This window comes from Hirundo rustica, chromosome 19 (genome assembly GCF_015227805.2).
Source record: "Hirundo rustica isolate bHirRus1 chromosome 19, bHirRus1.pri.v3, whole genome shotgun sequence".
Classification (NCBI taxonomy): Eukaryota; Metazoa; Chordata; class Aves; order Passeriformes; family Hirundinidae; genus Hirundo; species Hirundo rustica.
The window spans coordinates 4,109,610-4,136,597 of record NC_053468.1 but is presented as its reverse complement, the minus strand read 5'-3'; the positions used below and the strand labels follow the sequence as shown (position 1 = coordinate 4,136,597).

Sequence of the window (26,988 nt, the reverse complement as noted above, 5' to 3'; positions counted from 1 at the left end):
AAGCACGGCTGGGGATCTGTGGCAGAGCTTGCAGTGTAGGAAACACCAGGAGAATCATGGGATCACAGATTGGTTTGGATTGGAAGGGACCTGAGAGATCTATGAGTTCCAAACCCCTGCCATGAGCAAGGTCACTTTCCCCTATGCCAGGTTGCTCCAAGCCCTGCCCAGCCTGGCCTTGAACAGGGGATGGGGCAGTTAGAGCTTCTCCGGACAACACTCCCGTGAGGATGGACTGGCTCCCACATTACAGAGAGCCACGCTGGCAAGGATGGAGCAGCTCCCGTGCTGGGGGAGCCACCTCGGTCCCCTCACCTGTACGGAGGCAGACGCCACCTGCCCAGCCTGGTCGAAGTCCAGAGAGATGATCTGCGAGAAGCGGGTGGCGTTGCCGTTCATGCCGGTGCCGCTATTGCCAAAAGCCTCCAGGATGGTGTAGAGAGCCTGCCACTTCTCCGCTGCGGGAAGAGAAGCGGGGCAGTGCAGGGGCTGCGCGGTGGGGCAGGGGGCCAGAGCGCAGCAGCCCCTGGGAGCGCGGCAGAGGCGGCGGCGTGACGCGGTGACAGCCCGTTTGGAGCGCGTCCGGCCGCTGCCGCGTGCGTGGGGCTGTGACCGCAAAGCCAGGGGCGCGTGCAGGCAGGGCAAAGGCACTGCGCACCCACAAAGGGACTCACCGGAGAAGACCTTGCCGGTGCTGCCGGCGACGGTGGCGAGGTACTGCACCAGGTGCTGGCAGTTGGTGGTTTTGCCGCTGCCGCTGGCGCCCAGCAGGACGATGGCCTGGTCCTGGCGGCTCATCAGCATGCCGCGGTACGCGGCCTGCGCCACCGCGTAGATGTGCGGGGACGCGTCCTCCCGGCGGCACCCCTTGAACATGTGCATGACCTGATGGGGACAGGGGCAAGGGTCAGCCCTCTGCCACCCCCACCGCCCCCTCTGCGCGGTGCCACCTGCCTTGTCCCCTCCTGCTTCCCCCCACAGCAGCGTCACCTTCTCAGAGTACATGGAGGGAGAGCTCAGCGGGTTGATGATGACCATGGTGGGCCCGGCGTAGGTGTGCAGGAGGTTGCCGCCGTAGCGCTGGCGCAGCGTGTGCAGCGTGCTGGACTCGTTGAGGTAGAGGAGGCTGGCGAGGTCCTCCACGCGGTCGCAGGACGGGGGGTTCGCCTGGCGGCGAGGTTGAGGCGGGGCGGGTCAGACGGGGAACGGGGGTCTGCCCCGGCCGGCCCCCGCCCCGCAGCCCTACCTTCTCCACATCGTCCTCCTCCACCTCCAGGACGGCTCCATCGTGGTCCAGTTTCACCTTCACTTTGCCCTCGGGCAGGGGACTGCCCGCCTCCGGCCGCAGCTGGCTGCCTGTGAGGGGCACAGGGCGCTCAGAGGGGCCGTGCTGGCAGCCCCCAGGGACACCGCAGCAGGGTCAGGGGGGCTCGCTGTGCCACAGCAAGGAAGGACGGGGTGCTGAGTCCCGGCAGTGCCCCTGGCTCACCCAAGGAGAAGCCATCCCTGTGCACCAGCCACACCTTCTCGGTCTCGTACCAGGCCTCCTCGGCCGCTATCTGCTCCTCCGTCTTGGCCTGTGGGACGGCACACGTGGAGAGGTTGTGGTCACCTGCCCCCTGCCCTGACTCACCCCCTCCCCTCGTCCCTGGGGCTGGAGGGAGCAGGGTTGACTGGCCACAAGGCCACGTGCTGGACAGCCAGGCCACCTGCACAAGCCACAAACCCTCCCAGCACATGTCCCCAGTTTGCCCAGTGGGGTCCCCGCTGGGCACAGGGCTGCAGAGACCACCAGGGCCCTGCCACAGCTCGGGGTACAAAGACATAAAGACACAGTGACGCATGGGCACATTCACCACGGCCACCTCGGGCGAGCCTGGAGCGGCCAGGCTCCCAAACCACAGCCCTGAGAGCAGGCAGCCACGCCAGCCACGTGTCAGGATGTAGGGACACCAGACATGCTATGGGGACATGGGACATGCTGTAGGGACATGCCGTAGGGACACGCAGGACACACTGAGGCACATCATGGAGGCACACAGGACATGGCACAGGACTCTGACACGGGAGATGCCAGGCTGGCGGCCAGCACAGCGGGGATGTCCCTGGCACAAGGAGAGCGGGACGAGCCCCAAAGCCAAACCTGAGCTGCAGCAGGGACGGGGCCAAGGGGAGCTGCCGGCGCATCGTCCGCAGGACCCTGGCGAGGCCGAGAGACGGCGGTGAAGGCGAGAAGGGCTCAGCCCTGCCCCGCACACAGCACGGAAAGAGGCGAGGGGGAGCGAGCAGGGGCAAAGCTGTGCCAAACCCTGCGGGCGCTCCTCGTGCCACGGCCACCACTGTGGACAGCGGGGTGGCAAGTCCAGTGCAGTGCTGGACAGACAGCGCTGGGAAGGACACCGGCCACGAGGCCGTGCTGCCAAAGCCCTGGGGCCGGGGGTCACTGCACTGACCCCGCTCTGAGCTCTGCCAGCACCACGCGCCACGGCTGCTCCGGCACGAGCCATGCATCCTGCCTACGCCAGCACTCTGCCCCTTCACACCCTGCTCCACACCCCTGCCCACCCCAGCTGTGCCACCTCCACTGAGAGCACCCTCCTGGGACATCCGGCTTCCCGGCAGGACCTCGCTGGGGAGGGGAGAAGCATCCGGCCCCGGCTGCCCTGGCACCCGCCGGCCCCGTGGCAGCCCACGGAGCAGGGTGGGAGGGGGAAAGCCTTACGCTCCAGCACGAGGCGCGGGCGCAGACGCCAGCCCAGCGGCAGACAGAGGATGGCAGGGGGTCGCTGGTGGAGGCAGAGGGCTCCTGAGGATGGGGGTACAGTACCTGGCTGGGTGCCGAGGCGGAGGCGGCGGGGTCCAGCTAACGGCAGCAAGGAAGGAGAAGAGAAAGAAGAGAGGAGGTGAGAGGCAGAGAGCAGAAGCAGCACCCTGACAAGCCACAGGGCCCCAGCATGGCCATGATCACACAGCACCACCAGGATATCATCCATCCCAGCCACCACAGCGTGCCAGGGCCTCTACGGGAATGCCAGCAGTTCCCCATCCCCAGCACGCTAGTCTGGGCAGCCAATCCCAAACCCACCAACAGCCCAGGTCACCCATTCCCTACTGCCAGTGTCACCCAGAGACAGACCATGGGGCTGGCCGCCAGACACGGGGATACAGTCACCGTGTGCAGAGCAGCCACACACTGCCCGTGCCTCCCCGTCCCTGGGAAAGCGACACGCAAAGCACCAAAACCTCTGGAATTACAGAAGCAGTGAAGATCCTCTCCAGCCGGAGCTGCGCCTCCTCAGATGGGCTCAGCACAGACGCAGGGCCAGGGGAAGCAGGGCCAGGGGAAGCAGGGCCAGGGGCAGCCTGGAGGCAGAGCACCATTAGCTCCAGGCCAGCTGCCCCACAGCCCTGGCACGTGGGCACCAGCAGGGCCATCGCAAAGGCTTTCCCAGCCCTGCAGCCCATCAGTGCTTGGGGCAGGCCGCAGGGTGAAGGCACAACTGGGTACCAGCGTGTACCCACAGTGTCCAGGGACCTGGGTCACCTCTCCTACACACCTGCTGGGGGGCAGCCGGGGCATTTTTCACAGGGGGCGGCCGCTTCTCGCTGGTCTGCAGCTTCTTCTCCACATGAAATGGAGGGGAGACAAGGCGCAGCATGACGGAGTGGCCACAGCACGCACTACTGCCCCAAAAAAGTGACTCCCACCCACACCACACATCTCAAGAGCACCGCAAACCATGCAGGTGAGCTCACACCATGCTGCACTGTGGGCACAACCCGCCGCCGGGTCAGAGCATCCCTTGCCGTGCACACACCGGTACCTTGTGCCTCTCCAGGGCCGTGGGTTTCAGAGCAGACGCCTTTGCCGGCTCCGCTTGCCCTCCCGAAGGCTGCACGGGTGGCTCTGGTTTGGTTTCAGTGCCAGGGGACGGCTGTGCGTCCCCACCAGCCGGCTCGCGGGACTTCTCCTGCCTGTCCCCCGGCCGGAGCCGCGGCCGGTGCTCCTTGGTTTTGCCCTTTGCCATGAGGGTTTTGAGCCCCTCTGAGATCTCATCCTTGGGTTCCGGCTTGGCAGGGGCTGAAGGCACCACCGCGGGGGGAGGTGGTGGGGCTGGGGGCGCCGGGACACCGGTACGGGCTGTTTCCTCCTTCCTTGGGGGCGGCACTGGCTCAGGAGATTTGGCATCTCGGCCTGGCTCTTTGGCGCTGCCAGCGTCCTCCCCTGGCAGAACTTTGCGGACCACCTTGCGCACCACCCGGACCACCTTGCGGCGGGAGAGGCCCTGGCCGTCATCTCCCTCTGCCTCAGCGGCTGGGCCCTCCAGCCCGTTCACAGCTGCCCCGTTCAGCACCGGCTCTGGGCTCTTCCCTCTCCCAGGAGGTGGCTCGGGGCTCTTTGCGCCTTCAGGGCTCTTCACAGGCTCAGGTTTTGGGGGCTCAGCTTTCGGGAGCACAGATGCTGCGTCCTTCGGGCTCTCTGACTGCAGCCACAACGACAGCGGTGTGAGTGGAGGTCCAGCCTCCGCTGCTGTTTGGGACACGGTGGTGCCCAGGGCTCTGCCCTGCCACGGAGCACAGCTCCAGGCCAGACCCCAGTGCTGGGGACACAGCACCCTTCCCCACCAACCTACAGCCCCACAATGGATCCCAGTGCTGACCTCTCTGCCCCACAAACCATTCAACCCTCAGGCTGCCAGCATGGGCGTAAAACTCAGTGCTCAGGGCATCACTAAGCCCATGACCCTGCATGTGTCCCCAGGCCCTGTCACAGGGGCTGTTCCCACCAAGGACCAGCCCCATCCCCAGAAGCTCCACCCTGCCCGTGCCCTGTGACACTTACAGCCCCGTCCTCCTTCACGGGTCTTTTCACAGCTAAAGATTTGTCCTCGTCCTTGACCTGAGGGTCAGACAAACAAGAGGAGCATGTTTGAACCCACTGTGGGGCCTTGCTGCCAGAAAACCCCCTGGGAGCATCACTCCATGCCAGCCCTAATTTGCAACCCACTGCAGGGACAAGGACGTGTGTCCTTCCAGGCTTCCCATCAGCCACAAAAACAGGGGTGAAGCGCAGAGATGCAAACCCCAAAGGGCCCTCTCATCACGTGCAGCCAGTGAGGGAGGTGGTTCAGAGTCCCAGCACCCCTCCTGCAGGGTTCTGTCATTCTACACGTCACCCCCCCGGTGTCACAGCACGTTTAAAGTGTCACCAGCTAATCTCTGCAGCAGCCGCGTGTGGGACATGCCAGATCCCTGCCGACCCGGGGAAACCAGGGGCCTCTGGGGGGGTGGGCAAAACCCTGCCCTGAGCTGTGTCTCTGAGTGCCACTGCTGTGCCACTGCTGCGGCAGGGTACGGCGCATCCTGCGGGCAGCACACCCCGACTCGCCGTCCCACAGCAGCTCCTGGCTGGCAGGTGGCACTGGGGTGGCTCACACCGTGTTAGGGGCTGCACCAGACACTCGCAAAGCCGTTAGTGACGGTGTTAGTGACCACATGCATGGCTGTGTTGGTGACCACAGCCCTGGCCAAGCCCCAGGTTGCCCAGCACAGCTCCTGTCACCACAGCATGGCGAGGCCGGGAGTGCTGCTCCAAACATGGTGCCAGCACTGGGCAAACCGGGGGAGCTGGTCAGCAGCGTGACCCAAAGGTGGGGGTGCAGGCAGACATGCAAGAGAGACTTCCCTTCTGCTCCCAGAACGCAAACCGGGATGAGAACGCCATGGTGATGTCTCATGGAGCCGCAGCCCTGGCTGGGGAGAGAGGGAGAGGTGAGACGGACCGGGGACAGCACACAGCACGCCAAACCACAGCACAGGGCACTGCCACCTGCCCTTCCCCACCTGGGATCCTCAGCAATCGGGGTCTGAGCCCACCTGGACCTGCTCAGCATACACAGCGCCCGCAGGAGGGGCTCTGGGGACAGACAGGTGACCGGTCTGAGACCCAGCAAAACTCACTGTGTAAAAAAATCCCCTTTAGTCAGGCTGCAGGACCGTGGCCCCGCTCCCCGGAGCGGGCCAGGCCGCTGCGGTAAGCAAATGCCAGGGTGAGGGAAGGGATATTTTCTGCCCCAGCTCCTTGCTTGCCCTGACAGCCTGGGTTTATTCTGAGCCTGACCCCGTGCCAGCAGCCCTGGTGGGACCTGCTGCCCTGGATGGCACCCACTCTCCAACCCCGGGCTGTGCCTGGGGCCACTGGGGAGAAGCCCCCTCTCAGGGCCAGGCGTGGCACAGGGGAGCACCTGGCCACCACAGCAACCCAGCATTCTGGGAGTACATCCCTGAGGGGTCCCTGTCGCCCCCAAACTGTCACCGTGGTGTGAAATGCCAGTGCCTGGAGCACAGGCTGAGCACGGGGGTCTGGGTCGGAACACCCAAACCCTCTGTCCACAGTGCTCCCACCTCCGAGGAGCCTGGCGCTGCCACGGAGGTCTCCAGAGAGCACCGGCCGTGAGACCCCCACAACAAACAACACCAAAGCGCCCCGGGGGTGGGTTCAGCCTGGCAATCCCCTACCCCAGCACCAGGACTGTCCCCCACGTACCCCCCTCGTGCTCCCCCAAGCCGTGCTGGCCACGCCGGTGGGTCCCCACCTTACCAGAGGGAGCCAGGAGAAGGGTTTCCGCCGGGGCGAGCGCGGCACCGCACGGGAGAGGCACCAGTGGGGCGGCAGCCGGGACAGCTGGGCTGATAGGGCCACCCTAAAAATAGCCCAGGAATGCGAGGGCCCCGCCGGCGCAGCAGCAGCAGCCGGAGGGAGAGCTGGGGGGGGGGACAGGCGGGCAGTGGGGCCTCGCCACCAGCACCGTCACCGCCGCCACTGCCAGAGGAAGTGATGTGGGCTGCGCCGCGGGGGGAACTGCCCGGCCTCCGTCCACCGCCCGCCCAGAGCGAGGGGGAGAGACACCCCCCGAGCCAAGTGCAGCTTGGGGGGAGCCTGGGAGGGCTCTGTGCCTCTGAGGATGGGGTTGTACAGTCTGCACCCCGGCTCGCCTGGTGCTGGTGTCGTGCCAGGCGGTGTAACCCTGATACTTCCTGCTCCTCCTCTGGCTTTGCCATGAAGACGAGATTCCCCTCAAAATGTTGTCGGGGACAAACAGCACCCCAGCAGCTCGTGGTAAAGATGTTTTCATGGCAAAGCTGCCTCTGGAAGTCCAAGGTGTCCCTGGAAACAGCGGGAGTGGGGCAGTGGACAAGGGGCTGGGAGTCAGTGGCCTCCCCGTGCTGGGAGGGGTTTAGTGGCAGGGAGCCAGGTACGCTGGTGGCATGGAGGAGCAACGGTGACACGGGCATGGCACACTGGAACCCCAGCTGGCAGCTGAGCAGGTCCCTGCCCAACCCAAGGGAGACAGATGTGCCTCGAGCAAAAAAACATTCCCAGAGGAAGCAAAGGGTGCCAGCCTGGCACACCCCACTGCACAAGGGACAGGCCACATCCAACACCCTTGGCAGGGCTGGCATAACGCAGCAGAGAGTGCCTGCAGTGACACGGGTGTCCCCAGGCAGCACAGGCATGCAGCGACCTCCACTGGGATGCCCAGCCCAGCTGCTTGGTGACAGCAGCACTTCTGCCTGGCCAGCATATTTCTCTCCTTCTTAAGCCAGGAAATCCAGCAGACACACACTGGCCCATGGCTGAGCCCACTGGATACGAGCCCCCTCCCAGGAGCTCCCCACACTGGGACACCACAGCAGCACCAAGCCCTCAGTGAGAGCAGAAAAAGAGCCAAACCAAGAACTTCCCATGCACAGAAAAATGATAAAAGTGCCTCCGACACGATGAGAGTCCCACACTCCCACCCTGGTGGGACACGGGGAACCCAGCCGTGCCATGGCACAGTGGCCTTGCACCCTGGGGACAGCGCCCTGCAGGGACCTGGGTGCCCGAGGACAGTGGCACACGAGGCTGTCCAGCACAGCCACCGGATGCCTGTGGCCCTGCTGAAGCACTGGAGCGGTCAGAGGCGTTTCTGGAATATTTCTGCTGGGCCGGCGCATGCCTGAGGAATTTCGCCGGTAAATAAATAAATACGAGCGTGGAGCCGAGCCAGCCCAGCTGCCCCACGCTGGGAGCAAGGCTGGGACACGGAGGGGCTTTCACCCCGGCCCCAATGCCCGGCCACGCTGTGCCACCGGCTGGCCTTTGTCACCCCACAGCACCGACAACCCCCCAAAACGCAGCGGGTGCTGTTGCTGCCCAGGCGGGTCCGTGGGGACAAGGGTGACCCAGCGAGGGGGTTAAACCCCCCCATGGTGCACAGAGACCAGCACCATCCCGCTCCGGCCAGGGAGAGCCTTCCAGAGCAACAGCCCAAAGTATGTCTATAATTTCCTGTTTCAAAAGGGATCATTTTTATTTAAATTAGGACCAGAAACATTCCAGGGAGCTCAGTGGGGCCTGGGGGAGAGCTGGGCCTCCCTGTGTGCCAGCACCTTGTGTGAAAGACCCCCAGCTGCACCCAGCACCCCAGTCTGTGCTCCCTAGCACCGGCAAAGGCACAGGGCATCACTCTGGTGCACCACGCAGGAGGAGGAGGCATCCTGTGCCGGGAGGTGCTGCGGTGGCAACCCCACGGCACAGTCACTGCCACCCCTCCGGCCAGCTCCCACCGGCTGATGCCGTCAAACCACACCACATTCCGGCACAAGGCTGCACGTTGCAGCCTCTCCCAAGGGCACCGGAGTCTCCTCTCCCCCTTCCCAGCCCAGCCCTGCGCTCCTGGGAGGCACAAGCACCTCGCTGTGGCTCCGTGTGCGCCGACATCCAACGCGCGTCCTCCGCGCCAAGGCGCTGTGACACGGTGACAGCCGTGTCCCCACGGGGTTATCGCACCGGGGTTATCCAGGCAGCACTGCCCGGTGATGCCTGCAGGGCTCCGGGGAGGAGCTGCGGGAAAGCCACCGCTCTGGCTTGGCGCAGACCCCACCCCACAGCGCCGGCATCTGCTCCAGGAGCGCATGGAGCCCCGTGGTCACCCTCGCTCCATCCTGGCCACCACCCCGCAGGCACCGGGCCTCGCCATGCACAGTGTGGCTTTTTTCCCCAGTGCAGGAAACCTGCTCTGCACCCTCCTCCTCCTAAAGAATACACGAAACAAGTCCGGTTATACGCTAAACAACGCCACGCTGCCACACCCCCTGCCACCGTGGAGGGGGTCCAGCCCTGCGGGATGCTGGCATTTTGGGGGGGCTCTGCTGGAGTGGCCAGGATGCCGGTTAGCCTGCGGCAGGGTCAGCAGTGCCGGGCAGCAGGCACGAGCGATGTGGGTCACCCAGCCATTAAGTTTCTATTTATACAGCAGCAGTAGCAGCCGCACACGAAGGGCTGCGCACGCCAGCAGCGGCTCCCGGCCCCTGGCACACTGTGTGCCTGCCCCAGTCCCCGGGGAGGATCCCAGCAGGGGATGCCGGCGTGGGCAGTAGAGCAGGCAGTGTCCTTCTGCAAAGTAGCCTTTGGAATTTCCTGGCAGTGAGGAGCAAAGCTCCCCTCTCAGCTGGACTGTGCTCCGTCAGCAAAGAGATGGGGATAGACTTCCCGCAGGCAACGCAGGGCTGGGCTCTCCCGTGGCTCCTCCGGCAGGAGGAAAACCCAACTCAACAGCACCCCGAGCACCTTGGGGGGCAAAACCCACCAGCGATGATTTGCAAGACCCGGTGCATCACCGCTGCATCCCAGCCACAGCCTCCCACTCCTCCCTGTGCGTGGCTCCTGGCTGGAGCAGCCCCGGCACCCGCTGTTTCCCACGGCCCCTGCCAACCCAAACACCCCCGCGAGGACGCTGGCAGAACCCCGGCCTGGCAGTGCCCGCGGCGGGGACGGCGTTACTCACATCCCAGGCAGCACGGCGCGTCCCCTGGCCGCCCCGCAGCCAGCAGCGGCTCAGCTCGCTCAGCTCCAGGATGGGCTGCACCTTCAGCTGCACCGTCTCCCCCGACTGCCGGATCATCTCCACGATCTCGTCCCGGGATTTGTTCTCCACGTTCCGCCCGTTGATCTCCACCAGCCGGTCTCCCGGCACCAAGCCCAGGGCCAAGTCTTTGGTGCCGGCTCCGGGCTCGGCGAAGTGCACGACGCGCCGGTACACCTGCCCGTCGGGGCCGCGGTCCAGCATGGTGGTGCGGCGCAGGGAGAAGCCGAAATCGCCCGTGTTGCGCCTCTGCAGCTCCAGCTGCCGCGGGGTGGGGGGCTGAGGGGGCACCAGGGCGGGCAGCCGCAGCTCGGCGGGGAACCTCTTGCCGACGAGCTCCGGCACCCTGGCACGCAGGGAGGCGGCGGGAGGGGTGCAGGGCTGGCCGGGGGGAACCCCCTGCTTGTCGAGAGGGGTCTCCAGCATGCGCACCTCCACCTGGGGGGAAGGGGCTGCCGAGTGCTCGGAGGGCGTGGAGGTCTCTGAGGTGCTCTCATCCCGGCTTTTCTGAGAGAAGGAGAAGCGTTTGACAATCACCTGGGAGTTCTGCTTGGCCAAGGAGCCAAACTTGGCTGCCCGCTGCAGCACCGAGCCCTTGAAGTTGGTATCGTCCGCCTTGAGATCGTCGCTGGAGCTGGCCGTGCTCAGGTGGCCCGAGTCCAAGATGACGCTGCCCCGGTTGCTGTCGGAGTCAATGTCCGTGAGGTGCAGCTCGGAGCCACTGGCCACTTTAATGGGGATGGGGTTGGAGATCTCCAGGCGGGTCTTGGAGTCCCTCTTGGAGGCACGGTTGAGGTTGAAGAAGCCCCGGCGCATGCTCATCTCCTCCAGGCTCATGAGTTCAGCTGCTGACATTCGCTCCTTTTTCTCCTTCTTCTTCTCCTTCCGGGCCCCATCCTTCTCTTTGTCCTTCTTCATCAGGTTGAACATGGTGGATGGGGGCTCGGGGCACTCTTGCCCCCACGGCAGGGCACTGGGCTGGGGCGCTGCTCACGGCACAGCCGCCTGTGCAGAAGGACAGACAGGAAGGGTGCCATCAGAGAGCAGCACGGCCAACACCCACCCACCACCCCTCCATTCTCCCCACTGGTCACCCCGGCTGCCAACCCCAGCCCCTGGGCCGTGTTCCAGTATTCCCACCCGCCCTGGGGACTGCAGCACCACAGGGCTCAGACTGCCCCAAGACAATGTGTCCTTGCCCCAGCTGGGCACCAAGCCCCAGCGATGCAACAGGGATGGCCCTGTACCCCCAGGGCTGCCCCAAAAGAAGCCCAGAAGCCTGGCAGTGCCTGGCACCGGGGCTGACTGCAGGCAAGACCCTCAGCAGCTCAGGAGGAGGTTTTGGAGCAGCACGGGTGGGCAGGGAAGAAAATATCCCGGTGGCTTTTGCAGCAGTTACTGCCGGCAGGGACACTCCCCAGGGTAAAACCCCCATTCCATCCAGCCACCAACGTCCTGCCTGCTGTTCAAAAGCCCCTTGTTGAGGAAACAGAGGCCTTTCTGCTGCCCATCCCGGCTCCGGCCGCCGCAAACCACAGGGGCTGCCGTGGGCAGTGTCCCCACCAGGGAGGAGCCGGAAACACTGCCTGGAACGAAGGTTGCTCTAATAAACAGGAACCTGTAAAATCACATCCCTCCCAACACTGATAAGTGTCTAATTTTAGCCAGGGCGACGTCGAGGCTCGTGACGCTGCCGGCGACCTCCAGGAACAGTCGCTCTTTCATTCGGGCATCCCGCGCAGAGCGGGGGGAGCACCCAGCTTCCAGCGGGAAAACCACGGCTGGGCAGAAAACCCAGAGCCCTCCTGGAAAACCCCACGTGCACCCTGGGGACACCCAGTGCCTGGGGGCACCCACAGTCTCACCCTGCACGGGGTGCTGTGGGACTCCTCTGCCCCTGGGGTAACTGGTTGCCCCCCCCAGCCTCCATCGAGCGCTCGGGCTGCGGATAAACAATTCCAAAGTGGAGCAGGCGGCTGGCAGCGCCCGTGGGACGGGCTGACAGCTATATATAACAGGGCAGGAAACTGCACAGGAACTTAACCTCAGCACAAAGGACAACAGGAAAGCTCCCCACGTTTGAAGCATCTGCTTTAGAGCTCTCCAAAGGGTGTGGGGATGAGGTTTGGGCAGCTGTAGGGATGGGTAGCGCTGCCCACGGTGGGAGTGCAGGCTCTGCCTGGGGTGCATGGATGCGCTGTGCTGTGCCAACCTGCACCTTGGCTCCAGCACAGCATCAGTACTGCATCACCATCACTGCCTGGACCATCTCCCTGCAAAGGCACATGTTCTCCGCTGCCCTTGAACACACCCAGTGGGACAAGGGAAACCCGTTTTCCCCTTGGCAAAGCCATACAGGGACGGCAGGGAACTCCCTGAACCTCGCTGCCCCTCGGGGCTGGGCCACGAGCACACATGCCCGGGAGAGGCCTGGCCACAGGGCAGGTGAGGACAGCGCCCTGCAAGCCATGGCACAGTGCTGGCTCTGGGTGATACCTCTCAGGCAGTGAGGGGAAGCAGCCCGAGGGACAAGGTCAGGCTTGCATGGCCAGAGGAGCTGCCACAGTTATGCCCACACCACCCAGCCCCAGGGCTCTGGCTGCTCTGCCCTCCCTGCAGCACCTGGGGCTTTACCCAGACCCACAGCAGGACCTGGGCAGGGCAGGGTCCCGAAAGACATGAAAACAACCCACTTCCTTTCTCCTCTCCCAGAACTGCTGGCTGTGGGATGACCACTGACCTGAACCAGGGGACACCACAGCTCCTTCCCATGACCCACAGCAGGTGCTGCCACAAAGGGCACCATGGCCGTGCCACCCCGGGGGGCTGCTCCCCTGTGCCAGGGCCCCAGCACAGACAATGGCAGGGAGGGAACCACCCGCACCTGTTCGTGTCCCCCCTGTGTGACACGTGCCACCGCTACCTCAGCCTCCTGGGCATCCCTGAAGCCGTACAGAAGGGCTGCACCCCTGGGAGCACACCCCATGGCAGGGAGCGGGGTGCTGGGATCCTTCCCGGGGGTCCCTCGGGGGCAGAGCCACTCGCCAGGCAGGTTCTGGTTAGAGCCACGGCGCCGGGAGACAGGCGGCCAGCGCGCTCTTTGTCCTCGGTGGTTTCTCTCCCGGCACACACAGGCTGCCTTCCCAGCCTTTGTACGCTCAACAAAAAGGGGGGAACAGCGTTCCCAGCCGCATGGCTAATCAGGCAGCACTGGCGGCCGCTGCCGCAGCCACGTGTGCCCCACAATAGGCAGCGGTGGGGCAGGGAGACGGGACTTTTGTGGGCTGGGGAAAGGACTGCAGCATCCACCCTGCGCTGATGTCCCCGGCCCCCGTGGGATGCCGTTGTGGTTTGCTCCCTTTTCCCCAAGAAGCCTCCCGCCACGGATGGGTGCAGCCCGATGCCGTGAGCAGGAGGTGGCTGCCGAGCGTCTCCTGGCTCCTGATTCAGACCCAACGCGCCTTCCCTGACTCGGCCCGGGCTTGCCTCGGGACTCCCCTTGGCCAGGCATGTTTGGGGCAGCGTGCATGAGCCGTGACAGGGAAGGGAGAGGCGCCCGCCGGCGCCGGCTGCGCTCTGGGACGGCACGCGAGGATGCTGCTGCGACACTGGGCCGGCAAAAGACGAGGGACGTCACCTTGGAAGGGCCAGATGGCAGAAAGGGAGACGCATCTCAACTCTCCCAAAGCCAAAAGTCCTCTCTGAGACGGATGCACCTTTCCCCATGTGCCCCCACCACAGCCATGAGCCCCCCCCGTGTCCCTGCCAAGGCTCCGGGGAGTTCCAGGCAGGGAGGAAGGCGTTCACTGAAACTCCCAGCCACTCCTTCCCTCCTCGAGACGCAATCTCGTCCGACACGCTCCCGCGCAGGGACCTGCACGGCAAGTTTCACGGTCGCCTGCCCTCCCTGCTCTGCTCCCTGATGCCAGCACTAGGGCTGTGCTCCCACACCACTTTGGAGCAGGAGGTGGTGGCTGTCCCCTCTTTGGGCACACCATGTTGGGGTACTCCGTGCCCTGGTTGTGCCCGGCCAGGAAGGGATGACGCCGTGCCAGGGAACAGGAGCTGCTGGCAGCGATTCCGAGCAGCCAGGCCAGCTCCTACGCAGGGCAAACGGGGGCTGACCTGCATGACGGCTCCTTGCTGGACACAAGTTTTCCACAGAACAAGGAAATTTAGGGGGTTTCCAAAACCCTCTGCAGTGCCTTCCCTTACTGACAATGCTGGAATGTGTCAGGAGGGAAACAATCCTGGATCTACCTGAGTCACAGCCAGGATGTGCCACCAGGCTCTCCCCAGAGCAGGATTTCAGGCCCTCCTGCTGCAGGAACCCCATGTCCCACAGCAAAGGGGACCCAGACTGGTTATGAGGGGTCACCCCAGGCCAGGAGGGTGCACGGGGTGCAAGCACCTGCCTCGCCCCAAAGCTGGGGAATGACACAGGTCTTACAGGGTCGACCCAGAGGTAGTGAAGTAGTGGGGGCATGATCCTGGCTGGGCTCCCAGGTGGTACACGGTTCCGTGGCCAGCTTGGGGGGGGTCAGGTGGGTTGCAGGCTCCTCAGAACAGGGTGCACACCTCCCTCATTGCCTATTTCCGGCCCCAAATTCACAGCCTGACGCCCTGCATGGCCCAGCCCACGGCAAAGGTTAAGGGTCGAGCCACAGCTCATCAGTGGGCAAAGTCCAGGGCTGATGCAGGTGCTGTGGGAATGCTCAGCTTCCGACTGGGATGGGGCAGCGGGCAGGGGTCCCGCAGTGCCAGAGCGCCAGGGTCGGCCTTGGGGTGTAGGAATACACTGCCATGTGCCCACACTTTCCTGTAATTGCCCTAAGTTTAGTTCTGGCACTCGCTGACCAGACAATTTGCATCTCACAGGCCGGCTGGAAACCACACGATTTAGGGATGCACGTCCCAGCCCTCGCCCGATGCTCCATATATTCCTCCCTGGGAAAATTAACAGGTTCTGGGGCGGCCACAGCCCCGCGAGCCCCCACCACCCCCAGCACAGCAGCTCGCTGAGTGCCACCCACCCCTGTCACTCCAAAAAGGCACCTCAGGTGCCAGTGGCACCGGCCCCAGCAGCGATGTGGTTTAGCGGCGAGCCGGGCTAATGGCTTCGGATGCAATTCCCAGGTGGTGTGGGAAAGGCCCAGGCCAGCGGGTTCTCCCTGGAAGCAGGGGAGCCCTGCAGCGGGCGCTGGGGTACCCAACACGGAGCACCTGACGCGGGGCGCGCTGCAGGGGGGACAGGCGGGGACACCGCGCACAGAAACACACCCCGCACAAGGTGACACACGCAGGCAAACGCGCACACGAGTGACACCGGGGGGCTGCCAGACAAGAGCGGGCCGTGCGCACACGCACAGCCCGCAGCCGGGGGGGGCGGCACCGAGAGGGGCTCCGCACCCACCCACCCGCAGCGGCCGCGCAACGCCGCGGGGGCACGGGCACGGCGGAGCTCGGCTCGGGGCCCGGCCCGCCGAGGGGGGCGATGCAGCCGCGGCCGGCCCCTCGCCGGCCGGTGCGTGCCGGTGCCGCGGCGGCGGTGCCGGGTGGCCGGTGGCCGGTCCCGGTGGGATGGCGGCGGGTACTCACCCGGCGGCGGCGGCGGCGGCGGAGCGGGGCCCGGTGGCGGCGGCGGCGGTGCCGGGCCCCGGCGGCGGCGCGGGGCGGGGCGGGGCGGGGCGGGCACCGCACCGGGGCGGGCACTGCCGGCTCTGCGCGCGCCGCCCGCCGCGCCGGGCGCGGCTCCGGTCGGCGCGGAGCGGAGCGGGGAACGAGCTCTGCCCAGCCGGGAACCCGCCGCGCCCGCAAGCCCGGCTGTAAACCGCCGTAGGGACCGGCGCCCGCAGCCCGGTGCGCAGCCGGGATGGGCGCAACCGCCCCCGCGCGCCCAAGAACCGGGGTGAACCCGCACCGCCCCCCCCGCCCCCGCGGAGGCACAGACGGTGTGTGCTCACCCCCGGTGTGGCACGGTGGCACACTGTCCATCCGGCACTCCCCGCACGCTCACACGCCCCCATCCTCACACACGCTCGCACACGCAGCCCCCGTGCATCGCCCAATGCGGACAAGCGCTCCCGGGGTTCTCCTTTTCGGAAGAGCACTGGATCCAGACAGGGAAGGCTCCAGGCTGCCGGCTGGAGCAGGGTGACCGGTGCCCGCCGGCCCCAGTGTGGGGAATACAAAGCTGGCCATGGCAGAGGTGCCTGTGGAGCTATTCTGCAGCTTCTCCCGCAGCACTTGTCCCCCAGCAGGGACTGACTGCGAGGACAGCGGCTGCTCTGCCCGGGAGACAGCCCACGGTTAACAATGAGCATCTCCCAGCACACCCAGCAGCGAGAGCGGCACAGTCTTTTGTCACACCCCTTCCACTGGGGTCCAGCTTTGGGACGTCACACCGGGGCTGGTCACACACAGCGAGAATCCTGGGACAGAGGGTTTCAGGATAAGCCCTGCCATATCAGTGCTGGGACAACCTCCCTTCCTATCGGGCATGGGAGCAACTGGGCCCGGGGAAGCTGGAGTGGGGTTTTGGGAACAGGGACCCCTGGGAGAGGCATCCACAAGCTCTTTCCAAAAGCACTTTTCAGGCAGTGCTCAATCTCTGATTGGGAAGCTCAGAGAGATGACAGGGACAGCGCCCTATCCCAAAGTACCCCAGGGGACTCCCTCCAAACCCCTGCTGCCATCCTACCGTTCCTGGCTGAGCCGTGTGGTCCTGGCTCTCCTACCGACAGGCTGTGAGCCACTCTTGGGACACACCTGTCTGGGTGTCACAAGCCCTGCTCCCTCGCAGTGGTGAAGCTGGCTGTGATTTTCAGCCCACAGTCTGTGCCCAGGACACGATCCCACAGCAGCAGCAGAGCAGGACTCGTGGGGCATGGCAGGGCAAGCTGGCAGCTGAGCAAGGAGCCCCGTGCTGGGCCCTGGCCCGAGGGATGCAGTGGTGGAGGAGATGCAGCCCTTGCAGGGGCGGAGGACGGCAGCAGTGAGCGCAGCTGCCTGCTTTTGTCACACTGTCCTTTGTCCCAGGCACGTGGCACCAAGTGCAGGGAGCCGCAGCCATCTGGAGAGCGGCGATGGGGTCGAGCGATCTGGAAGGGCTTCAGAGCCCGTCTGAGCTTCCAGGAGGGTTTTCCAGCTGTGGTGGTGAGGGGACACACTGTGTGGCTGTACCTCTGCCCCCTGCTCCCTGGCACAGGCGGGTGAACAGCTGGTTACAGCCTGTGGCAGCTCCCGCTCCCTTATCACACTGGGCAGGAGGTGATGGGCTGGTGCCGGTTGGAACCGCCAAGCTGTGGGACAGCACGGGGTCCCCAGTGCCACACAGCCCTGCCACCAGCAGCCAGCCACTGGGGCCACTCCCCTGCCGCATCCCCAGGCGTAAACACCCCGTGTTTTCCAGCAAGCTGACCAGCTGTTCCTGTCCACAGGATCCTGTCTGGCTTTGCCAGGAACAGGTTGGGTTGCCCTGAGCAGCTCTCCCTGGCAGGGGGTTCCCCGGTCACCGGCAAATCCCACATCCAAGGAAACTCTCTGTGTTGCCCAGGGTTTTCTGTGGAGAAGCGGGACAGAGCTCCGGTGCCAGTGGCATTTTGCGTGCCCCTGGCAGGCGCAGATGGCTGGCCAGGGCAAGGGCCTGGAGCCGGGCTGGGAGGGGAAGCATCTGTTTTTGCAGCACCGCAGGGTTCCCTAAATAGGTCACTGCATTTTTATAGTCTCTTGGATCTAGAAAAACCAGTTGTTCCGGACAACCTGTGGACCTGCCAGCATCATTGGCTCCCCAGGCACTCACCACTGTGCCCCCAGGTCCTTGAGGGGGGGACACCTGCCCCACCAGGAGGGTGAGGGGTTGGGGGGTCCACAGCAGCCTGAGCTATACTGGGGTCCTGTTGTCTGCTGAGAGTGACCCATCCCCGGCCATCACCAGTGTGGGCTGTGCAGGAGGGGCTTTCCCCCCACTTTTCTCCTGGCTTGGGGGTGGCTGTCAGCTCCGGGCTTTGCTCTGGGGTGGTTTTCATCCAGAGAGAGTTTTCCTGTTGCAAGGGGAGGCAGGTGCCTGTGTGGGGTGCAGCAGGATGCGCAGTGCCACACACCCACACCGCACACCCGCATGCGCCGATGGTGTCCCATCCTGCTCGGGCTGAGCTCTCCCTCTAGTGGCACCAGGCTCCTGGCAAAGCCTCCACACTCTTGGGTGGCCGGAGCCGTGACCAGGGCATGTCCGAGGGGCTGGAGCGAGCCGGAGGGTGAGCTCCGAGCTGTCCTCCCCCCTCAGCCAGGATGCCCCCAGCAGGTGCACAGGGAGTGTGCTGGGGAGGCTTCGCAGGACCATCCCACCACCAGCCCCCATTTTGGCATCCTTGCAGAAGACAGGTGGTCCTGCCCTTCCCATTCCCTGACCCAAATCTGCTGGGATGTGGTTGTACTGTCAGCTGGCGTGCCAGGCCTTGCGGGGTGCAGCCCCACGGCTCACCCCTCCGGTGACACCGACCCTACCCCATCCCCATCCCGCAGCAGCCGGCGAGGGGAAGAACCCCGGCAAACCCCAGCTTCCCCCGTCAGGGCAGTGCCCTGCCCGCAGCAGGGGACCCCCAGAACCCCGCTGAGCCCCACGAGGCCCGTCTGGTCGGGTGCCACCCCGCCGCGCGTCCCCGCAGGGTCCCCCGGGCCGGGCGCCAGGCCGTGCCGCAGGCAGCGCTGACGGGGCGCTTTGTTTTGTGCGGCCTCGGCTGCCCAGCGGGGAGACAAAAGGGGCAGTCAGACGCGGGCGAGCATTGTGCTGGCAGCCATGCGCTGAGGCAGCAGCCTGCGCCGCCACGCTCGCCTCGTGACCCCCGACGGCCCGGCCTGTGCCCGCCATGGTGCCCCGGGGCCTGCAGTGTCTGCCCCATGGGAGCCCCGCCTGAGAAGGGGGCTGTGGGGCTGGTGGCTGCGGTCAAGGCAGGGCCGAGGCTTCCCCAAGGCCCTGGCAGGCGTTCTGGGTGTGGGGTCGTGGCGGTGGCAGCGCTGTGTGGAGCGTTGGGGCTCGGTGTGGCCGTGGGGACACGTCTGCCAGGGTCATGCCAGTTCTCACCTCCAGCCTTCCTCGCCCGTGATGGGAAGAGGGTGTCCGCGCCAACACGGTGACAGAGAACGTGCCTCGGCTGGTGAAGCGAAGTGACAGCGCCTGGTAGACACCCTGCTGAGCCCACCACCCGCGGGGTCTCACGGGGAGGTGTCCCCGCTGTCCCCACGGTGCCAACTGGCGCCAGGGCCAGGCCAGCCCCCAGGCTCGCCCCGTGACGGCGCGGTGCATTGCCCCTGGAAAATGCCAGCGCGGTCAAATCGTTGAGTCATTTGTGCCCAAGATTATCTGTGCAAACAGCCGCCCCGATTATTTTTTTTTTTTATTATCAATTTTTTTTTTCTTTTTCCCTAAGAATGTGGCTCAGGCCATGGGGATGAGCAGCTGAAATCTCCGGGGATCAGCAGGACAATGCCAGAGCAAGCATTGTGCTGACGGCTCTGCAAACGCTGGCACCGGTTCCCGGCCAGCAGTACCCTATAAAAGCTGAGCCGCTGAAGTAGGCAAACATTACATGGGCGAAGCAGCAGTAACCGCCTGAGCTAGGTGAGTCCTGGACCGATGCGCACCTCTCCCACCTCACCCCTCCGCTGCCAGCCGGCCGGGCAGACACCCTTCCTCCTGCCTGGTGGCCAATGACGCCCAGAGGGACCGTCGCTGTTTCCCGTGGCATAAGACAGGCTCACACGTCCCTGCTGGCAGCCGGGGGGGCTGAGACCTCCTCTAGGGCAGAGCACCCCACTCCTGGTGCCCACCGGCACGGCACGCCGGTTGGCATCTCCCTCCATTAGCCAGGGCTGTCCGTGGGAGCCCAGCGTGCCTCCCAAGGGACACCGGGCAGGGGATCGGGAGGGTCTGTGGGACACTGCTGGACACAGGGCAGCCTGTGCCCACGGAAGCCCCCTGCTCTGGCCCAGGGGTGCTTTTCTGGCCTCAGGGAAGGAGAAAGGGGGATTGGGCACTGTGCCCTGGCGGGCGTGCAGGCTCCAAACCATGGCAGGGAGGGGGGGAAAGGGCACTGCAGCGGGGAGAAGGGAGCACCCTGCTTTGGATGTGTCCCACAGCTCTCCGCTGTGCCTCCTTGCCCATCCTGGGGCTGGCAAGGGGGTCCTGCTGTGGCTGGTGTGGCTTGTCCCCAGCAGTGGGACAGCTATCCTCGAACAGGCGCCATGGGTGGCGGGCACAGAGCCGTCCCCCAGCCTCGCGAGCGGGCAGCAGGGATGCACAGGGACATGCTGCAGTAAAAATCGCTTTTCCTTCCTTCTCCAGACACCGATCCAGCAGTAAAGATGGCTCAGACAAACCCTCTGCCTGTTCCCATGGGCCCGTGGAAGGTACGTCCTCACAGCCCCAGCATTTTGCCTTTCCCTGTGTGCAGGTAGGGAACAGGGAGAAGGGCAAAGCCCATCCTCTGGCACCAGGAAATCTGCACAGTGGGCAGTAAGGTAGGGACGAGCACGGCAGACTGGCACTCCTGTCCTCTGCCCATGGGAACTGCCTCCTGCCTGTTCAAGCATCCCCCGGACACTTTTCATAAGGCTCTTCACAGCACCCTGAGCCAGCTGCGCCCTGCTCTTACCAGCCATCCCGTGACGGGCAGTTACACAGTCCCCAGAAGCCACCAGCTGTTGTTCTCGCTCCCTTGTCCACGCAGACAGGGTGAGCACGGGCACTGGGCACCGCAGAGCAAGGCAGGGAGCAGCCCCGAGGGGTCTGGCGATAGCGCCAGGGCCACAGGTAGAGAAGGGAGCCGAGAGGGAGAGGAGAAACACGTGCACAAGTGAGGAGCATCCCGACGAAGCCTGGAGCTGTCGCGGGAGAGGAGAGCGCCAGCCGCAGCCCCCCGGGGAGGTGCCCCTCGCCTTTCCCCCGTTAATCCTCTTTGCCCTAGAGCGTTCGGAGCAGAGGCCGGGAGAACCGCCAGCCACAGCCCTGCCACCCGCCCGTCCCAGAACGGCTCCGCTCCTCTCTCCGGACGGCACCGCTGCCCCGGGAACTGATCTCCGCAGGGGTGAGCAGGAGAGCGGAGCGGGGGCCAGCCTGCGGCTCCCCCGACACCAAGGCAGGGCGTGGCGGGGCCAGCAGTGCAGGGACGCGGAGTGCGGGGCTGCGTCCCAGCCCAGAGGGGTGCCCGCTGCAGCCTCCGCTGCCTCTCTCCCTGACGGAGCCACCTTCCCGTCTCCAAGAGGCGCTGAATTGCCCGGGGCCACTGCCGGGCGGTTTCCAACTCGGCAGCTCGCTCTCCGTTCCAGATCACCGTGTACGACCAAGAAAACTTCCAGGGCAAGAGGATGGAGTTCACTTCGGCCTGTCCAAACATCATGGAGTGCGGCTTCGACAACATCCGCTCCCTGAAGGTGGAATGCGGCGCGTGAGTAGCCGGCTGCCAGCGGAGGGGGCGATTGCCCGGGGGGGCTGGGCTGGGAGAGGGGTGCCCAAGCGTGCAGGGGGACCAGCTGTCCCCATTCTGCTTGTCTGGAGCCAAGCACCGCAGCCAAGGGAAGCCAGGCCTGGGGAGACCCCACGCTGCCAGGCTAGAGCAGCAGAGAGAGGGACAGAGGACAGTGGCAACACCTTTGGTGTCACCCAAAACTGCCTCCTGCAGTGTTGGACCAGTCAGGGTTGCTGCCCAAGGGTCAGTGCTCAGTGAGTGGCCTGGCTTAGCCTAGTTACCTGTGAAACCCCGTGAAACACCAGCCCTAGAGAATCACCTCTTGCCCAGGGCCCAGCCCTGCTCTGCCCTGGGCTTTCCCTGCACTGCACAGCTTCCCAGACCAGGGCAGAACCTTCCCGCAGCTTCGGCAGTCCTGAGAGGGGCAGGGAGCGGAGCCGGGCATCTCCCCGCACACGGGAATCTTCCCTGGCACGGTCGCGGCGCCTCCCGAGCGGCTCGGAGAGGCGGAGCGCCGGGAGCGGGGCCGCGGTGCGCATCCCGCCGGGGCGGGGAGCAGACGAGATAGATTTGTGCTGCTATCTTTAGGACGTGTAATGCTAATGGGATTACAGCAGCGTGCGTGCTCACGCTGTAATCAGCTCCCTGCTCCAGCTGACGTGTTCCTAATCAGGCCGTTCACCTTGCACAGGGCGGGCTGGCTGCAGGGGGTGGCACTGGGGCTCGGACTGGGTCAGTGGCAGGGAACCCTCGAGTCCCTCAGCGCCCTTTGTACGCCATCAGCAGGGGATCCATGCACTGCACAGCCCGTGCCACCCAGACTCTGCCTGTGGCTCTGTTCCCAGTCTCCTTAAGGGGACATCCCCACCCCAGGGACAGGCAAGCGCTGTGTGGGCAGCACCAGGGCTTGTAAAATGTGTCCTGCAGGGTGGAGGCACCCCACTCACCTCTCCCTGTTTGTTTTCAGCAAAGAGAGGGAGGCAGAAAAGGGAAAGGCCGTAGGTCCCTGCTCTCTGCTCAGAGCCAGATGGGCTCTGCCTGCTTTGGGCATCAGGAATTCAGGTCTTTTCAGGCAGTGTCAGCTTGTAATTGGGAAACAAGTAAGAAATTAGGCCTTTGGGAGAGAAGGGCAGCTGGGGCATCCTGAAGCGATGCTGGTCTGCATAAATAATGACAGAGCAGCCAGGGGGAAGAGCCACCTGTGCAGGATGGGCCCCAGGATCTCCCCATCTCCCACTGCAGCCAGGGATGCCTTGCGGGTTCCTCCCCAGCACCAGATGCAGTTTCACGCTCCCTGGGTTCTCTGCCCACATCCAGCACCGCTTCCTCTCCTCCCAACCTGTGGGCAGAGGCCAGACCCCAACCTCCTCCTTCGCACCTACATCCTGCCGCTCTGCCAGCTCCCAGCAGGATGCCTGGAGCTGCTGCAGGAAGCCCTGGCAGCCCTCGCTCTGTTTTTGCAGCTGGGTCGGTTACGAGCACACCGGCTTCTGCGGGCAGCAGTTCATCCTGGAGAGGGGAGAGTACCCGCGCTGGGACGCCTGGAGCGGCAGCAACGCCTACCACATCGAGCGTCTGATGTCCTTCCGCCCCGTCTGCTCCGCTGTGAGTGTCCCACGGAGCTCTGGTCCCCTTAAAATGTCCCAGGGCACGGCAGTGAGGTTAGGAAGGGAAAACAGCTACACTGGGGGCAGGCTCAGCGCTTCCCTCCTCAGTCCCAGCAGGATTTGCTCTTTCTGTCCTGTTTGTTAAAGCTTTTGAGGGAATTTCTGGGCAAGATGTACACGACCAGAGCTAGGGGACAGCCAGCCGTGGCATAGCTGACACCTCCCAGCCACCCAGAAAACTCCAAACAGCCAGGGTCTGAACATCTCCCACCCCAGGAACCCTCTGAGTAATGGTGTGTAGGGAGTGACAGCTCTGCCATCCCCACCCACGCCAGGGAGGGAACACCAACTCCCCCTCACCCCCTGCTCTCCCCCCCACAGAATCACAAGGAATCCAAGATCACCATTTTCGAGAAAGACAACTTCATCGGCCGCCAGTGGGAGATTGCTGATGACTACCCCTCGCTGCAGGCCATGGGCTGGGCCAACAACGAAGTGGGCTCCATGAAGATCCAGTGTGGCGCGTAAGTGACGGAGCAGCAGGGACAACCCGCTGCCATCGCTGCGCCGCCACGGCGGGAGGGGGACACCCTGTAAACCCCCCTGCTTACCTCTTCGTCCTTTTCTTCCAGCTGGGTGTGCTACCAGTATCCCGGGTACCGTGGCTACCAGTACGTCCTGGAGTTCGACCACCACGGTGGAGACTACAAGCACTGGAGAGAGTGGGGTTCGCACGCCCAGACCTCCCAGATCCAATCCATCAGGCGTGTCCAGCAGTAGCTCTCCCACTTCCCAGTACATCTCTGCAAGGTTCCGAAAGCTCACCGGCTCCCTCTTGGTGCTAATACTCCCCTCCCGAAATAACCACCCCCTCTCGTACTGCCACTGCTTATGGAACAACACTCCCAAAAAAACGGTACCGACTGCCACAATTGCCAATAAATGTGACTGAAAGAAAAAGATAAATCAGCTTGTTGTGTGTGTTTGCTGGTTTGTGTTTGGGACTGAGGTTGCACATCCCCATCCCAGGAGCAGGGACCAGACTCTTTCCTACTCATTTTGAGCTGGGCTGAAGTGGGGTAGGGCTCACACTGAGGGAGGTTCAAACTCTCGCTGTTGCACAGAAACCCTTGGGTTTTTTCCCCTCCCTGCCCTCTCCTTCCCCTGACAAAGTAAAGGACACCTGGATTCCACCCCACTTGCGTACACACAGCTTATGGGCTCTATGGCCAGCACTGCCAGGCCTCCGGATCTAAACCCAGGCTGCCCGCTGAAAATGCAAAAGAAGAAAGTCACACTGACACCCACAAACTTTAAAATTTTTATTCAACAATTTACATCACTTATTGTCTGTCTTAACGTATTCGATCTACACAAATTTCTTTTTTTTTTTTTTTTCCTGATAAAATAATAAAATTTGGATAAATTTTGAAGACCTGTTGGTGCAGAATAAACAAAATTTCAGGTAAGGTTTGTCTTTTTTTCTTTTCTTTTTTTTTCCTTTTTTTTTTTTTTTTTTTTCTTTTCCTTAAACATTTAGTGTGAAGTATGACATCATTGGTAAAGATACATCATGCCATTACAGCTCATGGACATTACCTATCCTTACAGTCCGTGACATCACCCACACCAGCGTAAGGGGCTGCGCCAGACACAGCTACAGCAGGTTTTACACTAAACTCCTCTAGCCACCCTCTCACCACCGGGAAAACGCCTACGCTTTTCCAGCTGGGCACACAGAGTGCATTAACCTAATCAGAAATTACCGGGGAGGGGAGAAGGAAACAAAGGACTACCTTCACTGATCCGTGTGGTCGCACACTACAACATCGACACCAAAGAGGGGCTGCCCCTCTCCGCAGGTCAGAGGTAATTCAGCTCCTGAGCAGGTAGAGCACAACCCCTCGCAGTGATTTGAATACAAACCGGGAACGAAATGAGAACTTATCGATGGGCAAAGGGGGGCAGGAGAGGAGACTGACCCCGCCCGGCTCTGCCTGCAGGGATCTCTCCAGCCCCGGCGCGGTTGTGTTTCGCACCGCCCTTAACACTGAAATATTCAGGGAAGGGGGAGAGAGGGGCATCAGTCCCCCCAGTAAACAAGTTGAGGACCTTCAGAGGCTGTGAAGCCGCTGAAGGTGTGTTAAGTACACGTGTGATGGTAGATAGAAAAGCAGCCCTGTTCTGTATGAAAAAAAGCTGTCAAGTTAGTACAAATTTCTGCCATGGCGAAGGGAACAGGAGGAGAAAGCTGTCAGGGTCCTTCTCCTGTCACAAAATCCCGACTCTCCAGCACACAGGCTCTGGGCTAAGCAACACGTTTCCAAAGGTGGAACCTGCGATCCGACGCACCGAACGCATGAAAACAAAACCAAAATAAAGCTCTCACCCCCGAGGCTGGAGGGAACTCAGTCTCCACTCCAGCCCTGCGGCGGGGTGGTGAGGAACCCTGTCCCTCCTGCCTCACAGTGGGAATGCACAGCGGTAGGATTCCTCTTGGTTCATTTCGTCTTTAGAAGCCTCGAGTTTGCCCACGCCACCGGCCTGCAGCGCAGTGGACCGGTCTCCATCCCCTCCCCAAAGCTGCTTTGCGTGGGGGCTCCCCGTCCCCCTGGGGACACCGGTGGGTGCCACCACCACGTTCTCCCCCGAGACAAAAAGGGCACTGGTTCATCCGGCAGCACAAAGTGTATCTGAAACACCAGCCAGCACACCCCGCTCCCTCCGATTCAATTACTAAAGTAGGCTCTTTTAAAATAAAAAAATAATATATATATATTTATATAGCTATACAGATACAGAGAAAGCAAAGGAGAGAGAAAGGCTACTAAAAAAATCAAGAAGCGCCAGTTTTCTGCTACAGCTGTCAGCAAAGAACTGTCACCTTACATCATACCCTCTGAGATGGTGAAGAGAATGGAGGCAATGACAGCACAGGAATGCAAAAGAGGGCAGATTAAGTCACTTCTGGTAATGAGACACAAATTAAACTTTCAAAACATGTGCATAGCTTTATTCATCTGCTTCAAACTAACCTTTTCACGGAGCTTCAGCGAAACCCGAGTGTGCAAAATGCATTTCTAAAAAACAATGCAAGCAAGCTTTCACATTTACTGTGGCAGAAGTACGGAAAGACTCGGACAGAATCATCACACGCTGGGGCGGGAGATGGAGAACCCAGAATCGCACAGCTTGGAGTTCTGAGTCACTGACTGCAAACACAAGCGCTTGGATTTCGTTAACTTCAAGCAAGGTGTGTTGACTTCTCCTTTACAAAACAAAAAACTCGTAAACCCCACGGAAACAAGAACCACAACCTGGCAGGGAATAAATCCTCTGGATAATGGGATCATGGTGCCACAGAGAGTCCGAACCCTAGCAAAGCCTGTTCCAGACCTCGGCTTGTTTTGGCTCTGCAGGCAAACCATGGCAATGCCGATTTTTTTGTCCACAGAAGAGCAAAGCAGCTTTTCCTTCTCCCTCCCACTCCCCTCCGAGGTCACAGGTGCCACTGCACAGGACATCATCCCTAAACTAAGACAGCCACTACACAGGCTGGAGCCCAGGTCTCATTCTGATCCAAAGGGTCACTGGGACTCTAAGGAACCCTCGAGTGTGGATGGGGAGCGGCGCTCCCGGCCACGGCCCCAGCTCACACCCCACCACCTCTCTCCAGAGAGACTAAGCACACATGCAAGGCACATTGAGTCAGATGTACACACACACCTGGGTGTGTAAAAGAGCAAACGCTGGCCGAAAAAGAAATGAATTGATGCTGAAAAAACTAACTAAACAGGCAGAGAGCTCTGGCCTACGTATTTGTAGTCTATTTTCCAGGCAGTTGTAATCCCCAGGTGTTTTTCCTACACGACTTTAGACCTTCCTTACTCTTCCCCCACTCTGCAGAGAGGTACTTTGTATTCCTAAAGGATCTTCTATAAATAGTCAAGTAAAATCCTTTCCCCCTCCAGTAACCTCCTCCTCCAGGAGGTACACATCCCTCAC

General features: G+C 62.9%; 2 protein-coding genes across 16 annotated transcripts in view; one reads left to right on the top strand and one right to left on the bottom strand.

Moving 5' to 3' along the window:
* The window catches only part of MYO18A (myosin XVIIIA), a 36,418-nt gene extending 20,879 nt beyond the window's left edge, over positions 1-15,539 (bottom strand). For 3 of the 15 annotated variants that reach the window (XM_040082125.1, XM_040082126.1, XM_058423047.1), the window contains exons 1-8: positions 15,510-15,539; positions 9,834-10,916; positions 2,828-2,863; positions 1,490-1,577; positions 1,247-1,356; positions 991-1,167; positions 675-885; positions 316-458 (exon numbers count right to left, since the gene is read on the bottom strand). In XM_040082125.1, coding sequence (XP_039938059.1) covers positions 316-458; positions 675-885; positions 991-1,167; positions 1,247-1,356; positions 1,490-1,577; positions 2,828-2,863; positions 9,834-10,841 — 1,773 coding nt within the window. In that variant the 5' untranslated portion in view covers positions 10,842-10,916; positions 15,510-15,539. Of the gene's footprint in view, positions 1-315; positions 459-674; positions 886-990; positions 1,168-1,246; positions 1,357-1,489; positions 1,578-2,143; positions 2,201-2,722; positions 2,864-6,601; positions 6,766-9,833; positions 10,917-15,509 lie in introns of those variants that run through there. The other 12 variants (XM_040082127.1, XM_058423046.1, XM_058423048.1 and 9 more) reach the window with 8 other exon arrangements.
* A 3,959-nt stretch (positions 15,540-19,498) lies between these two features.
* On the top strand, positions 19,499-23,830 carry CRYBA1 (crystallin beta A1). Its single transcript, XM_040082141.2, is given in 7 exon segments — positions 19,499-19,516; positions 19,518-19,530; positions 20,254-20,318; positions 21,237-21,355; positions 22,840-22,981; positions 23,365-23,507; positions 23,616-23,830. Coding segments are annotated over 7 exon segments (648 nt in total). The 3' UTR covers positions 23,764-23,830.
* The last annotated feature ends 3,158 nt before the right edge of the window (positions 23,831-26,988 follow it).